We start from the raw sequence: 16239 nt of genomic DNA, 5'->3' as shown, positions 1-16239 counted from the left end.
GACATCGAGTCCAAAGTAGCGCAGAGTTCCAACTTCAAGATGTGACCGTGACGTGAGAGCAGAAATACCTTTTTGTCCTTCAGCAGTAGCAGCTTGTGGTCTTTGATCTGAAAGGTGTGTTCCTGAAAGACTTTTCCGTGGAGGAGTTTGGGAGGCTCTTCACGACACTTCAGAACTCCCATCTTCATTATTTCACTCTTGTAGGCTGTGAATAAAAATCTAAAATGTAATCATACGGTCTCCAAATAATATGTCCCGTAAGAGCAACAAGAAATTGGGCTGACTACAAATCGACGATCAAAAATCAAAAGAGGGTAATTTGATTGTGATTGTTTGGATAGATAGACTCAAGCTAATGAGCTATTTCTCTGGTCTGTGCCATATTCACCAGTGAGGATGTTGATGCCCTCTCCTTTGGGAACTCTCTTCACCACCAGGTAAGCTGAACTAGGATCAGCCATTTTACACCACTGTAGAGCCTGCTCCAGCACCTTCTCTTTGGGGTGTAGGGGCCGCTCTGTGGAAGACAGACAACAGTTTAACATTATATAACAACTATTCTGGGATAGCTTCTCTTTAGGGTGTAGGGGCCGCTCTGTGGAAGACAGACAACAGTTTAACATTATATAACAACTATTCTGGGATAGCTTCTCTTTGAAACATGAAGACTTTCTCACAGTCCAGTTGTATTTCACAGAAGGTCATTCCAGGACATCAGACTGTATAGTTTCACTTCCGTTTTTTTACAGTGGTAGTTTTATTATTAGAGATAAGTGCTATTTTGAGCTGTTTTTAGACTTTCTATAGTATTTTCCAGTTAGAGAGAGATAAACATCATGCTCCTCACCCAGTCAGAGATAAACATCATGCTCCTCACCCAGTCAGAGATAGTAACATCATGCTCCTCACCCAGTCAGAGATAGTAACATCATGCTCCTCACCCAGTCAGAGATAAACATCATGCTCCTCACCCAGTCAGAGAGAGATAAACATCATGCCCCTCACCCAGTAGGAGAGAGACAAACATCATGCTCCTCACCCAGTAAGAGAGAGATAAACATCATGCTCCTCACCCAGTCAGAGAGATAAACATCATGCTCCTCACCCAGTCAGAGAGATAAACATCATGCTCCTCACCCAGTCAGAGAGAGATAAACATCATGCTCCTCACCCAGTCAGAGAGAGATAAACATCATGCTCCTCACCCAGTCAGAGAGATAAACATCATGCTCCTTACCCAGTCAGAGAGATAAACATCATGCTCCTCACCCAGTCAGAGAGATAAACATCATGCTCCTCACCCAGTCAGAGAGATAAACATCATGCTCCTCACCCAGTCAGAGAGATAAACATCATGCCCCTCACCCAGTCAGAGATAGTAACATCATGCTCCTCACCCAGTCAGAGAGAGATAAACATCATGCTCCTCACCCAGTCAGAGAGAGATAAACATCATGCTCCTCACCCAGTCAGAGAGATAAACATCATGCTCCTCACCCAGTCAGAGAGATAAACATCATGCTCCTCACCCAGTCAGAGAGATAAACATCATGCTCCTCACCCAGTCAGAGAGATAAACATCATGCTCCTCACCCAGTCAGAGAGAGATAAACATCATGCCCCTCACCCAGTCAGAGATAGTAACATCATGCTCCTCACCCAGTCAGAGAGATAAACATCATGCTCCTCACCCAGTCAGAGAGATAAACATCATGCTCCTCACCCAGTCAGAGAGATAAACATCATGCTCCTCACCCAGTCAGAGAGAGATAAACATCATGCCCCTCACCCAGTAGGAGAGAGACAAACATCATGCTCCTCACCCAGTAAGAGAGAGATAAACATCATGCTCCTCACCCAGTCAGAGAGATAAACATCATGCTCCTCACCCAGTCAGAGAGAGATAAACATCATGCCCCTCACCCAGTAGGAGAGAGACAAACATCATGCTCCTCACCCAGTAAGAGAGAGATAAACATCATGCTCCTCACCCAGTCAGAGAGATAAACATCATGCTCCTCACCCAGTCAGAGAGAGATAAACATCATGCCCCTCACCCAGTCAGAGATAGTAACATCATGCTCCTCACCCAGTCAGAGAGAGATAAACATCATGCTCCTCACCCAGTCAGAGAGATAAACATCATGCTCCTCACCCAGTCAGAGAGATAAACATCATGCTCCTCACCCAGTCAGAGATAAACATCATGCTCCTCACCCAGTCAGAGAGAGATAAACATCATGCTCCTCACCCAGTCGGAGAGAGATAAACATCATGCTCCTCACCCAGTCAGAGAGATAAACATCATGCTCCTCACCCAGTCAGAGAGATAAACATCATGCTCCTCACCCAGTCAGAGAGAGATAAACATCATGCCCCTCACCCAGTCAGAGATAGTAACATCATGCTCCTCACCCAGTCAGAGAGATAAACATCATGCCCCTCACCCAGTCAGAGATAGTAACATCATGCTCCTCACCCAGTCAGCGATAGTAACATCATGCTCCTCACCCAGTCAGAGAGCGATAAACATCATGCTCCTCACCCAGTCAGAGATAGTAACATCATGCCCCTCACCCAGTCAGAGATAGTAACATCATGCTCCTCACCCAGTCAGAGATAGTAACATCATGCTCCTCACCCAGTCAGAGATAGTAACATCATGCTCCTCACCCAGTCAGAGATAGTAACATCATGCTCCTCACCCAGTCAGAGATAGTAACATCATGCCCCTCACCCAGTCAGAGATAGTAACATCATGCTCCTCACCCAGTCAGAGAGAGACAAACATCATGCTCCTCACCCAGTCAGAGAGAGATAAACATCATGCTCCTCACCCAGTCAGAGAGAGATAAACATCATGCTCCTCACCCAGTCAGAGAGAGATAAACATCATGCCTCTCACCCAGTCAGAGATAGTAACATCATGCTCCTCACCCAGTCAGAGAGAGACAAACATCATGCTCCTCACCCAGTCAGAGAGAGATAAACATCATGCCTCTCACCCAGTCAGAGATAGTAACATCATGCTCCTCACCCAGTTGTCCTTCCTCTATGGTCTCGAATGTCAGCCACACGTCCTTCTCCCCTGCTGGGATGTTCCTCATGTACAGGACCTGGTTAGTCAACTCCTCAGCACCCATGGTTGGAGATACCTACAGAGAACCAGACCGTAGAGAGATACCAACAGAGAACCAGACCGTAGTGAGATACCAACAGAGAACCAGCCCCTAGAGAGATAGCTACAGAGAACCAGACCCTAGAGAGATAGCTACAGAGAACCAGACCCTAGAGAGATACCTACAGAGAACCAGACCGTAGAGAGATAGCTACAGAGAACCAGCCCATAGAGAGATAGCTACAGAGAACCAGACCGTAGAGAGATAGCTACAGAGAACCAGACCGTAGAGAGATAGCTACAGAGAACCAGACCATAGAGAGATAGCTACAGAGAACCAGACCGTAAAGAAATACCAACAGAGAACCAGACCATAGAGGGATACAAACAGAGAACCAGACCATAGAGGGATACAAACAGAGAACCAGACCATAGAGGGATACAAACAGAGAACCAGACCGTAGAGAAATACCTACAGAGAACCAGACCATAGAGAGATAGCTACAGAGAACCAGACCGTAGAGAGATAGCTACAGAGAACCAGACCATAGAGAGATAGCTACAGAGAACCAGACCGTAGAGAGATAGCTACAGAGAACCAGACCGTAGAGAGATAGCTACAGAGAACCAGACCATAGAGAGATAGCTACAGAGAACCAGACCATAGAGGGATACCTACAGAGAACCAGACCGTAGAGGGATACCTACAGAGAACCAGACCGTAGAGAAATACCTACAGAGAACCAGACCGTAGAGAGATACCAACAGAGAACCAGACCGTAGAGGGATACCTACAGAGAACCAGACCGTAGAGAGATACCAACAGAGAACCAGACCGTAGAGAGATACCAACAGAGAACCAGACCATAGAGAGATACCTACAGAGAACCAGCCCCTAGAGAGATAGCTAAAGAGAACCAGCCCCTAGAGAGATAGCTACAGAGATGCATGCTTTTCAACCGATCGCTGCCTGCACCCGCATGCCCGACTAGCATCACCACCCTGGATGGTTCCGACCTTGAATATGTGGACATCTATAAGTACCTAGGTGTCTGGCTAGACTGCAAACTCTCCTTCCAGACTCACATCAAACATCTCCAATCGAAAATCAAATCAAGAGTCGGCTTTCTATTCCGCAACAAAGCCTCCTTCACTCACGCCGCCAAGCTTACCCTAGTAAAACTGACTATCCTACCGATCCTCGATTTCGGCGATGTCATCTACAAAATGGCTTCCAACACTCTACTCAGCAAACTGGATGCAGTCTATCATAGTGCCATTCGTTTTGTCACCAAAGCACCTTATACCACCCACCACTGCGACTTGTATGCTCTAGTCGGCTGGCCCTCGCTACATATTCGTCGCCAGACCCACTGGCTCCAGGTCATCTACAAGTCCATGCTAGGTAAAGCTCCGCCTTATCTCAGTTCACTGGTCACGATGGCAACACCCATCCGTAGCACACGCTCCAGCAGGTGTATCTCACTGATCATCCCTAAAGCCAACACCTCATTTGGCCGCCTTCGTTCCAGTACTCTGCTGCCTGTGACTGGAACGAACTGCAAAAATCGCTGAAGTTGGAGACTTTTATCTCCCTCACCAACTTCAAACATCAGCTATCCGAGCAGCTAACCGATCGCTGCAGCTGTACATAGTCTATTGGTAAATAGCCCACCCATTTTCACCTACCTCATTCCCATACTGTTTTTATACTGTTTTTTTTATTTATTTATTTACTTTTCTGCTCTTTTGCACACCAATATCTCTACCTGTACATGACCATCTGATCATTTATCACCCCAGTGTTAATCTGCAAAATTGTATTATTCGCCTACCTCCTCATGCCTTTTGCACACATTGTATATAGACTGCCCATTTTTTTTCTACTGTGTTATTGACTTGTTAATTGTTTATTCCATGTGTAACTCTGTGTTGTCTGTTCACACTGCTATGCTTTATCTTGGCCAGGTCGCAGTTGCAAATGAGAACTTGTTCTCAACTAGCCTACCAGGTTAAATAAAGGTGAAAAAAAAAAAAAAAAAAAGAGAACCAGACCCTAGAGAGATAGCTACAGAGAACCAGACCCTAGAGAGATAGCTACAGAGAACCAGCCCCTAGAGAGATAGCTACAGAGAACCAGACCGTAGAGAGATAGCTACAGAGAACCAGACCGTAAAGAAATACCTACAGAGAACCAGACCATAGAGGGATACCAACAGAGAACCAGACCGTAGAGAGATAGCTACGGAGAACCAGACCATAGAGAGATAGCTACAGAGAACCAGACCGTAGAGAGATAGCTACAGAGAACCAGACCGTAGAGAGATAGCTACAGAGAACCAGACCGTAGAGAGATAGCTACAGAGAACCAGACCGTAGAGAGATAGCTACAGAGAACCAGACCGTAGAGAGATAGCTACAGAGAACCAGACCATAGAGGGATACCTACAGAGAACCAGACCATAGAGGGATACCTACAGAGAACCAGACCGTAGAGAGATAGCTACAGAGAACCAGACCGCAGAGAGATAGCTACAGTGAACCAGACCGTAGAGAGATAGCTACAGAGAACCAGACCGTAGAGAGATAGCTACAGTGAACCAGACCGTAGAGAGATAGCTACAGTGAACCAGACCGTAGAGAGATAGCTACAGAGAACCAGACCGTAGAGAGATAGCTACAGAGAACCAGACCGTAAAGAAATACCTACAGAGAACCAGACCATAGAGGGATACCAACAGAGAACCAGACCGTAGAGAAATACCTACAGAGAACCAGACCATAGAGAGATAGCTACAGAGAACCAGGCCGTAGAGAGATAGCTACAGAGAACCAGACCATAGAGAGATAGCTACAGAGAACCAGACCATAGAGGGATACCTACAGAGAACCAGACCATAGAGGGATACCTACAGAGAACCAGACCGTAGAGAAATACCTACAGAGAACCAGACCGCAGAGAGATAACTACAGAGAACCAGACCGTAGAGAAATACCTACAGAGAACCAGACCGTAGAGAAATACCTACAGAGAACCAGACCGTAGAGAGATAGCTACAGAGAACCAGACAATAGAGGGATACCTACAGAGAACCAGACCATAGAGGGATACCTAGAGAACCAGACCATAGAGAGATACCTACAGAGAACCAGACCGTAGAGAGATACCTACAGAGAACCAGACCATAGAGGGATACCTACAGAGAACCAGAATGTAGAGAGATACCTTTTCTTTCTTTATTTTATTTAACCTTTATTTAACCAGGTAGGCTAGTTGAGAACACCTTTATTTAACCAGGTAGGCTAGTTGAGAACACCTTTATTTAACCAGGTAGGCTAGTTGAGAACACCTTTATTTAACCAGGTAGGCTAGTTGAGAACACCTTTATTTAACCAGGTAGGCTAGTTGAGAACACCTTTATTTAACCAGGTAGGCTAGTTGAGAACACCTTTATTTAACCAAGTAGGCTAGTTGAGAACAAGTTCTCATTTATAATTGCGACCTGGCCAAGATAACGCAAAGCAGTTCGACACATACAACAACACAGAGTTACACATGGAGTAAAACAAACATACAGTCAATAATACAGTAGAAAAATAAGTCTATATACGATGTGAGCAAATGAGGTGAGAAGGGAGGTAAAGGCAAAAAAAGGCCATGGTGGCAAAGTAAGTACAATATAACAAGTAAAACACTGGAATGGTAGATCTGCAGTGGAAGAATGTGCAAAGTAGAGATAGAAATAATGGGGTGCAAAGGAGCAAAATAAATAAATAAATACAGTAGGGGAAGGGGTAGTTGTTTGGGCTAAATTATAGATGGGCTATGTACAGGTGCAGTAATCTGTGAGCTGCTCTGACAGCTGGTGCTTAAAGCTAGTGAGGGAGATACGTGTTTCCAGTTTCAGAGATTTTTGTAGTTCGTTCCAGTCATTGGCAGCAGAGAACTGGAAGGAGAGGCGGCCAAAGGAAGAATTGGTTTTGGGGGTGACCAGAGAGATATACCCGCTGGAGCGTGTGCTACAGGTGGGTGCTGCTATTGTGACTAGCGAGCTGAGACAAGGGGGACTTTACCTAGCAGGGTCTTGTAGATGACCTGGAGCCAGTGGATTTGGCGACGAGTATGAAGCGAGGGCCAGCCAACGAGAGCGTACAGGTCGCAGTGGTGGGTAGTATATGGGGCTTTGGTGACAAAACGGATGGCACTGTGATAGACTGCATCCAATTTATTGAGTAGGGTATTGAAGGCTATTTTGTAAATGACATCGCCAAAGTCGAGGATCGGTAGGACGGTCAGTTTTATGAGGGTATGTTTGGCAGCATGAGTGAAGGATGCTTTGTTGAGAAATAGGAAGCCAATTCTAGATTTAACTTTGGATTGGAGATGCTTGACGTGAGTCTGGGAGGAGAGTTTACAGTCTAACCAGACACCTAGGTATTTGTAGTTGTCCACATATTCTAAGTCAGAACCGTCCAGAGTAGAGATCCTGGACGGGCGGGCAGGTGCAGGCAGCGATTGGTTGAAAAGCATGCATTTAGTTTTGCATGGAACACATTATAAAATGCATGTACTTCCAGAATTGATCGCAAGCTACTCCTAGGTGGGCTGCGAGCTCCTGGAAGGTGGGTTGCGAGCTCCTGGAAGGTGGGCTGCGAGCTCCTGGAAGGTGGGCTGCGAGCTCCTGGAAGGTGGGCTGCGAGCTACTGGAAGGTGGGCTGCGAGCTACTGGAAGGTGGGCTGCGAGCTACTGGAAGGTGGGCTGCGAGCTACTGGAAGGTGGGCTGCGAGCTCCTGGAAGGTGGGCTGCGAGCTCCTGGAAGGTGGGCTGCGAGCTACTGGAAGGTGGGCTGTGAGCTCCTGGAAGGTGGGCTGAGAGCTCCTGGAAGGTGGGCTGAGAGCTCCTGGAAGGTGGGCTGCGAGCTCCTGGAAGGTGGTCTGAGACCTCCTGGAAGGTGGGCTGAGACCTCCTGGAAGGAAACCCCCGTTCTAGAGAGACTCGTGGAGGGTGGAGAGGCGCCATCGTGTGGCTAAATAATAACAGCACCTTTCATGAAATAAAATCAGAAGATAACAGGTCTCCACTTACCTTGAGTGTGATGCAGCAGTCTGCCATCTTCTTCTCCAGGTACACTTCAATGATCAGGTCACCTGCTTGGGACAGCTGCACAGACAGGACACTGTGTGTTATAACCCTTTACAATGTGTTATAACCCTTTATGAATCATTTATAACATGTACCTGTGTGTCCTTCCAGGTGGTGATGAGGCTGAGCTCCAGTTCTATCTGGGTCTGTTGCTCCTCATCAATCTGAACAAAACACAATTAGGCATTTCCTGATTATTCATTAGATTATACAGAACAGATTGACCTGGACCATGTTCAGTAGGGCACACTGTAGCAAAACAATTTGCAATAGAATGTGAACATCTGTGTTTTGACTGGGCAAGTTCAGGTAGATAGTACCTCCCCGTTTCAATCCATTCAAAATGATTTCTACCTATGGAACACAACCCTGATTTCTAAGTGATGAATTTGAGCTTAGACCCTCTCTGGTTAGACTATACTCACATCAAGACAGACAGTTGTCTATGAGACACTAGTCACATCAAGACAGACAGTTGTCTATGAGACACTAGTCACATCAAATATATACAGGTAGTTGTCTATGAGACACTAGTCACATCAAGACAGACAGTTGTCCATGAGACACTACTCACATCAAAGATATACAGGTAGTTGTCTATGAGGTCTTCAACGATCTTCACTTCGTGTTCTCCTTTCCCGTCTGTCTGGAAGAGGCTGGGGGCGAACAGCAGGGACAGATTCTTGGTACACATCTGGTTCAGGTCTGCACACTTCTGAACCCTGGGACCAAGAGAGAGAGAGAGAACACTTCTGAACCCTGGGACCAAGAGAGAGAGAGAGAGAGAACACTTCTGAACCCTGGGAACGAGAGAGAGAGAGAACACTTCTGAACCCTGGGACCAAGAGAGAGAGAGAGAGAGAGAGAGAACACTTCTGAACCCTGGGACCAAGAGAGAGAGAGAACACTTCTGAACCCTGGGACCAAGAGAGAGAGAGAGAACACTTCTGAACCCTGGGACCAAGAGAGAGAGAGAGAGAGAGAGAGAGAGAACACTTCTGAACCCTGGGACCAAGGGAGAGAGAGAGAGAGAGAGAGAACACTTCTGAACCCTGGGACCAAGAGAGAGAGAGAGAGAGAGAGAGAGAGAGAGAGAGAGAACACTTCTGAACCCTGGGACCAAGAGAGAGAGAGAGAGAGAGAGAGAGAAGAACACTTGAACCCTGGGACCAAGAGAGAGAGAGAGAGAGAACACTTGAACCCTGGGACCAAGGGAGAGAGAGAGAGAGAGAACACTTCTGAACCCTGGGACCAAGAGAGAGAGAGAGAGAGAGAGAGAGAGAGAGAGAGAGAACACTTCTGAACCCTGGGACCAAGAGAGAGAGAGAGAGAGAGAGAGAGAGAACACTTCTGAACCCTGGGACCAAGAGAGAGAGAGAGAGAGAGAGAGAACACTTCTGAACCCTGGGACCGAGAGAGAGGGAGAGAGAACACTTCTGAACCCTGGGACCGAGAGAGAGGGAGAGAGAGAATACTTCTGAACCCTGGGACCAAGAGAGAGAGAGAGAGAGAGAGAGAGAGAGAGAGAGAACACTTCTGAACCCTGGGACCAAGAGAGAGAGAGAACACTTCTGAACCCTGGGACCAAGAGAGAGAGAGAGAGAGTGAGAACACTTCTGAACCCTGGGACCAAGAGAGAGAGAACACTTCTGAACCCTGGGACCAAGAGAGAGAGAGAGAGAGAGAGAGAGAGAGAGAGAGAGAGAGAGAGAATACTTCTGAACCCTGGGACCAAGAGAGAGAGAGAACACTTCTGAACCCTGGGACCAAGAGAGAGAGAGAGAGAGAGAACACTTCTGAACCCTGGGACCAAGAGAGAGAGAGAGAGAGAGAGAGAGAGAGAGAACACTTCTGAACCCTGGGACCAAGAGAGAGAGAGAGAACACTTCTGAACCCTGGGACCAAGAGAGAGAGAGAGAATACTTCTGAACCCTGGGACCAAGAGAGAGAGAGAGAACACTTCTGAACCCTGGGACCAAGAGAGAGAGGGAGAGAGAGAACACTTCTGAATCCTGGGACCAAGAGAGAGAGAGAGAGAGAGAACACTTCTGAATCCTGGGACCAAGAGAGAGAGAGAGAGAGAGAGAGAGAGAGAGAGAACACTTCTGAACCCTGGGACCAAGAGAGAGAGAGAACACTTCTGAACCCTGGGACCAAGAGAGAGAGAGAACACTTCTGAACCCTGGGACCAAGAGAGAGAGAACACTTCTGAACCCTGGGACCAAGAGAGAGAGAGAACACTTCTGAACCATTCTGAACCCTGGGACCAAGAGAGAGAGAGAACACTTCTGAACCCTGGGACCAAGAGAGAGAGAGAGAGAGAGAGAGAACACTTCTGAACCCTGGGACCAAGAGAGAGAACACTTCTGAACCCTGGGACCAAGAGAGAGAGAACACTTCTGAACCCTGGGACCAAGAGAGAGAGAGAGAGAGAGAGAGAACACTTCTGAACCCTGGGACCAAGAGAGAGAGAGAGAACACTTCTGAACCCTGGGACCAAGAGAGAGAGAGAGAACACTTCTGAACCCTGGGACCAAGAGAGAGAACACTTCTGAACCCTGGGACCAAGAGAGAGAGAGAGAACACTTCTGAACCCTGGGACCAAGAGAGAGAGAGAACACTTCTGAACCCTGGGACCAAGAGAGAGAGAGAGAGAGAGAAAAAATAACAGTAAAAAGTTGACAGTTGCCAACTTGCCAGTGAGGCTGTCTAAGTATGAAATAGTGTCCTGTTTCGGGTTGGGGTCAATTCCATTTGACTACAGGAAGTCACTATGCTTAGTTGCTCAACTTTAAACCTGGTCCAGTTTGAGGCTCTACGAACCTGTAGAGGTGGCTGATGAGAGCAGCCAGGGTAGTCCTGTTGACTCTAGGTAAACTACGGATGATCTCCTTGTATCTGTCCAGACGCTGGTTCTTATCTTTGGCTGTTCCTATAAAAAGACACAAACAGGAACCAGTTAGATTTAAAAAATATACATTGTGGGACATCCTGACCAGCAACAGCTTGATGGAAGCCCTATAATTCTAAAGGGAACCAAGAGGACACAACTTAGACAACAAAACAAAATAGTAGCTTCATATGTGTGCTATCTGTGATGGTAACTTAACATCTCTTTTGCCAGAGACACCTGTACTTACTGACAGCCTCTTTCCATAGCTGATGCAGGTCAGCCATGAAGATGGGATCGTCGATCTCCCTGAAGAACCTCTTCAGCACGTCAGTCACATCCTCGATGAAGTTATCCCCGATCCGGAGCTTGACGTTGCGAGCATCGTTCCTGAACTCCTCCATCAGTAGTTTGATCCTGGACGCGGCTCCGTTCTTCCTGTAGATCCCCTCGTGACCCAGACCTGACGAGCAGATCACACATCAGATCCAGTACATCAGTCATCAGCTAGTATCTCCTGTCCCTGGCTGGTGTAAAGTACAGCTAAACTGGGATAAGAAACCCTTCAGATCCCAGACCACTGCAGAGTTAGAATGAATGGATGAACCATTTATAAACCCCTTTATATACATTAATATAAAAGAATCACCTCCACTGAAAATGCATTAAATGCTACGGATCCACAAGATCCCTGGAAAACGTGCCGTTTTGTCGTTGATAATGAAGAATCCTCTATCCCTTACTATACTGTGTAAGGGAACAGAATACAGACTATCCAGACTCCTCCCTTACCATATTGTGTGATGGAGTAGAATACCCAGACTCCTCCCTTACCATACTGTGTAATGGAGTAGAATACCCAGACTCTTCCCTTACCATACTGTGTAATGGAGTAGAATACCCAGACTCCTCCCTTACCATACTGTGTAATGGAGTAGAATACCCAGACTCTTCCCTTACCATACTGTGTAATGGAGTAGAATACCCAGACTCCTCCCTTACTGTGTAATGGAGTAGAATACCCAGACTCCTCCCTTACCATATTGTGTGATGAAGGCGATGCAGCTGTCTACGATGATGGGGATATCATTCCTGCTGAGCTGCTGTTCTCTCAGGGTGTTGCCCTTCCCTCCAGCAGCTCTCTGGATGTCTGCGTACCACAGGGAGAAGTCTAACCGACCCATCCCCTGGAGGTGTAGCGTCCTGGGGGAGACATGTCGATACTCAGAAGTGAAGGTTCAGAGAAAATAAACTCACTCTGAATCCGGCTCCAAAAAACTAATTTACATGGTCAGATTAATTTCATTCTGGAATTGGTAGGGAATGGAATTTCCAGAGTGACAATAATTTGACCATGTAAATGAGTTTTTAGGCACCAAACTATCCACAATATGTTGACACTTGTATAATGACAAAAAGAGAAAAGGCTTGTATAATGACAAAAAGAGAAAAGGCAGAGAGACTGAAAACCAACCTTCCCTTTTCAACCAAAACCAGAATTTCCTTCTTCTCATGGTTTTGGTTCTCAGTTACAATACCTAGGAGACAAACACAGAACAAATGGAAGACGGACCAAAATCACTCATCAGCAGACAGTTGCTCCAAGAAACGGGGTAGTTAAGGCAGAGAAATGTCCATGACCAAGCTGGCAGTCGGCTTTTTCTTTATAGTCGGATGGGTTTTGAATGACTATAGTACCGCCTTTACTGGCAGTTTATCCAGAAAATGTGAGGAGTTACCAAACGTTGTGGCCAAAAGTTTAGAGAACGACAAGTTTTGAGAATGACAGAAATATTAATTTCCACAAAAGTCTACTGTCTTTAGATATTTTTTTGTCAGATGTTACTATGGATACTGAAGTATAATTACAAACATTTCATATGTGTCAAAGGCTTTTATTGACAATTACATGAAGTTGATGCAAAGAGTCAATATTTGCAGTGTTGACCCTTCTTTTTCAAGACCTCTGCAATCTGCCCTGGCATGCTGTCAATTATCTTCTGGGACACATCGTGACTGATGGCAGCCCATTCTTGCATAATCAATGCTTGGAGTTTGTCAGAATTTGTGGGTTAATGTTTGTCCACCCGCCTCTTGAGGATTGACCACAAGTTCTCAATGGGATAAAGGTCTGGGGAGTTTCCTGGCCATGGACCCAAAATATCAATGTTTTGTTCCCTGAGCCACTTAGTTATCACTTATGCCTTATGGCAAGGTGTTCCATCATGCATGAAAAGGCATTGTTCGTCACCAAACTGTTCCTGGATGGTTGGGAGAAGTTGCTCTCGGAGGATGTGTTGGTACCATTCTTTATTCATGGCTGTGTTCTTAATCAAAATTGTGAGTGAGCCCACTCCCTTGGCTGAGAAGCAACCCCACACATGAATGGTCTCAGGATGCTTTACTGTTGGCATGACACAGGACAGATGGTGGCGCTCACCTTGTCTTCTCTGGACAAGTTTTTTTCCGGATGCCCCAAACAATAGGAAAGGGGATTCATCAGAGAAAATGACTTTACCCCAGTCCTCAGCAGTCCAATCCCTGTACTTTTGCAGAATATCAGTCTGTTCCTGATGTTTTTCCTGGAGAGAAGTGGCTTCTTTGCTGCCCTTCTTGACACCAGGCCATCGTTCAAAGGTCTTCGCCTCACTGTACGTGCAGATGCACTCACACCTGCCTGCTGCCATTCCTGAGTAAGCTCTGTACTGGTGGTGCCCCGATCCTGCAGCTGAATCAACTTTAGGAGACGGTCCTGGTGCTTGCTGGACTTTTTTGGGCGCCCTGAAGCCTTCTTCACAACCATTTAACCGCTCTCCTTGAAGTTCTTGATGATCCGGTAAATGGTTGATTTAGGTACAATCTTACTGGCAGCAATATCCTTGCCTGTGAAGCCCTTTTTGTGAAAAGCGATGATGACGGCACGTGTTTCCTTGCAGGTAACCATGGTTGACAGAGGAAGAACAATGATTCCAAGCACCACCCTCCTTTTGAAGCTTCCAGTCTGTTATTCGAACTCAATTAGCATGACAGAGTGATCTCCAGCCTTGTCCTCGTCAACACTCACACCTGTGTTAACGAGAGAATCACTGACATGATGTCCGCTGATCCTTTTGTGGCAGGGCTGAAATGCAGTGGAAATGTTTTTGGGGGGATTCAGTTAATTTGTATGGCAAAGAGGGACTTTGCAATTAATTGTAATTCATCTGATCACTCTTCATAGCATTCATAACACATGGAGTATATGCAAATTTCCATTGAGGCAGCAGACTTTGTGTATATTTGTGTCATTCTCAAAACTTTTGGCCGAAACTGTACATTACCACACAGTGCCAGTAAAGCTTTGGTCAGGACAGGAGACTCACTGAGCTCTTGCAGACGTTTAAGGTTGATAATGTCCTCAGCTGCTCCGTCGTTCCCTGGGCAGATGAAGAGGTTAGACTTCTGAAGGACAAAATATCCCTCTTTCCACTGAGAAGGGTCTCGCATGGCCTTGTAACGCAGCACTCCCACCCGCTCAAACTCCCTCGCTAGCAGGCAGTGGCAGCTTAAAGGTGTGGCGGCCTGAGGAAGAGAACACAGGAAGAGGAAGACAACACAGGAAGTGGTTCAAATACAGGAGGGAACACTGAACAGACACATCCCAGGCTAGTACAGTACATAGACGGTGTTGGTTAGAAAGGAGGGCACACTGAACAGACACATCCCAGGCTTGTACAGTACATAGACGGTGTTGTTTAGAAAGGAGGGCACACTGAACAGACACATCCCAGGCTAGTACAGTACATAGACAGTGTTGGTTAGAAAGGAGGGAACACTGAACAGACACATCCCAGGCTAGTACAGTACATAGACAGTGTTGGTTAGAAAGGAGGGCACACTGAACAGACACATCCCAGGCTAGTACAGTACATAGACGGTGTTGTTTAGAAAGGAGGGCACACTGAACAGACACATTCCAGGCTAGTACAGTACATAGACAGTGTTGGTTAGAAAGGAGGGCACACTGAACAGACACATCCCAGGCTAGTACAGTACATAGACGGTGTTGGTTAGAAAGGAGGGCACACTGAACAGACACATCCCAGGCTTGTACAGTACATAGACGGTGTTGGTTAGAAAGGAGGGCACACTTCACTGTAAAGGGGGGCTTTATGCAGAGGGACATTACAACGTTGTGAGCTGGAAGAGCTCTAACTACACCAGTAAAGCTGAGAATTGGCCGTATCAGTGTGCAGGCATTGCACTCTTTGGGGATAGAAAGTCATCTCATACCTTTCCGATGGCCTTGACCCAACATTGCAGCGCATCAGGAGTTTCCAATCCAAACTGATAGAGCTTCTCTGAGGACAGGTACAGTTGAAACGTATAGAGGAACCTACAACAACACCCAGGAACATACGTGAAGGGCATTAGATCAACACTAGTTTGTAGACACCTGTACATTGAGTGGCAGTGATATAACCATTTCATGCTAAATGTACCTTTTCTCCACGTGCGTGTTTGAAAGAGACAGTGTGATTGGCCGCCTACATTAGTTACTGTGCCATGATTGGTCCTCTAACCTGTCAATGAAGCCGTTGTTGTTGCAGGAGTCCGGCCTGCTGACCCCCAGACAGACGATGTCTTTGACGTTGATCTTCATGCTAGGATCAGGACATCGGTCAGACTCGTAGAACAGAAGAGACCTCTCCACCGTGCACCAGTACTTCTGGAAATCTGGGGGGAATAACAGCAAAAATATAAGACGTTTCTTTCTACAATAGTCTAATGTTGCCGTAGTTCATAATCACGCTCATCCCTCGGCTATTAGAGCGAAACAAACGTGAAGAAGCCTGGAAATATTGGTCCCTTTAAAAATTCAAATTAGGGATTTTTATGATGGGCTGTGTTTTTAAAGAGAAATAAACTACAAGTAACTATGAGTAACTTTCTAAATCACAAAACTCTGATTTTACTGTAGAGACTCCAGCCACTAACAGTGAGTAGTGTATTTCCTAACAGAACAGTATTGGCCCAGTCAGTGTTTGGTCGTATAAAGTGCTTTGTTCTCTATAGGCCTTTATGCTGATGTTACTGAGGAGGCAGTA

General features: G+C 46.3%; 1 protein-coding gene across 1 annotated transcript in view; it reads right to left on the bottom strand.

Annotated features, from left to right (window-relative positions):
* The window catches only part of LOC115121950 (arf-GAP with Rho-GAP domain, ANK repeat and PH domain-containing protein 3-like), a 58276-nt gene that overhangs the window by 6273 nt on the left and 35764 nt on the right, over positions 1-16239 (bottom strand). The window contains exons 15-27 of the mRNA XM_029651098.2: positions 15715-15868; positions 15425-15527; positions 14515-14713; positions 12627-12690; positions 12192-12355; positions 11403-11615; positions 11086-11194; positions 8837-8984; positions 8358-8426; positions 8206-8280; positions 3038-3155; positions 389-517; positions 69-205 (exon numbers count right to left, since the gene is read on the bottom strand). Of these exons, the coding sequence (XP_029506958.2) occupies positions 69-205; positions 389-517; positions 3038-3155; positions 8206-8280; positions 8358-8426; positions 8837-8984; positions 11086-11194; positions 11403-11615; positions 12192-12355; positions 12627-12690; positions 14515-14713; positions 15425-15527; positions 15715-15868 (1682 nt within the window). The remainder of the gene's footprint in view (positions 1-68; positions 206-388; positions 518-3037; positions 3156-8205; positions 8281-8357; positions 8427-8836; positions 8985-11085; positions 11195-11402; positions 11616-12191; positions 12356-12626; positions 12691-14514; positions 14714-15424; positions 15528-15714; positions 15869-16239) is intronic.

The sequence above is a fragment of the Oncorhynchus nerka genome, linkage group LG5 (genome assembly GCF_034236695.1).
Source record: "Oncorhynchus nerka isolate Pitt River linkage group LG5, Oner_Uvic_2.0, whole genome shotgun sequence".
NCBI classification, from domain to species: domain Eukaryota; kingdom Metazoa; phylum Chordata; class Actinopteri; order Salmoniformes; family Salmonidae; genus Oncorhynchus; species Oncorhynchus nerka.
The sequence above is the reverse complement of the archived record's forward strand: the minus strand, read 5'-3'. Positions and strand labels throughout refer to the sequence as shown.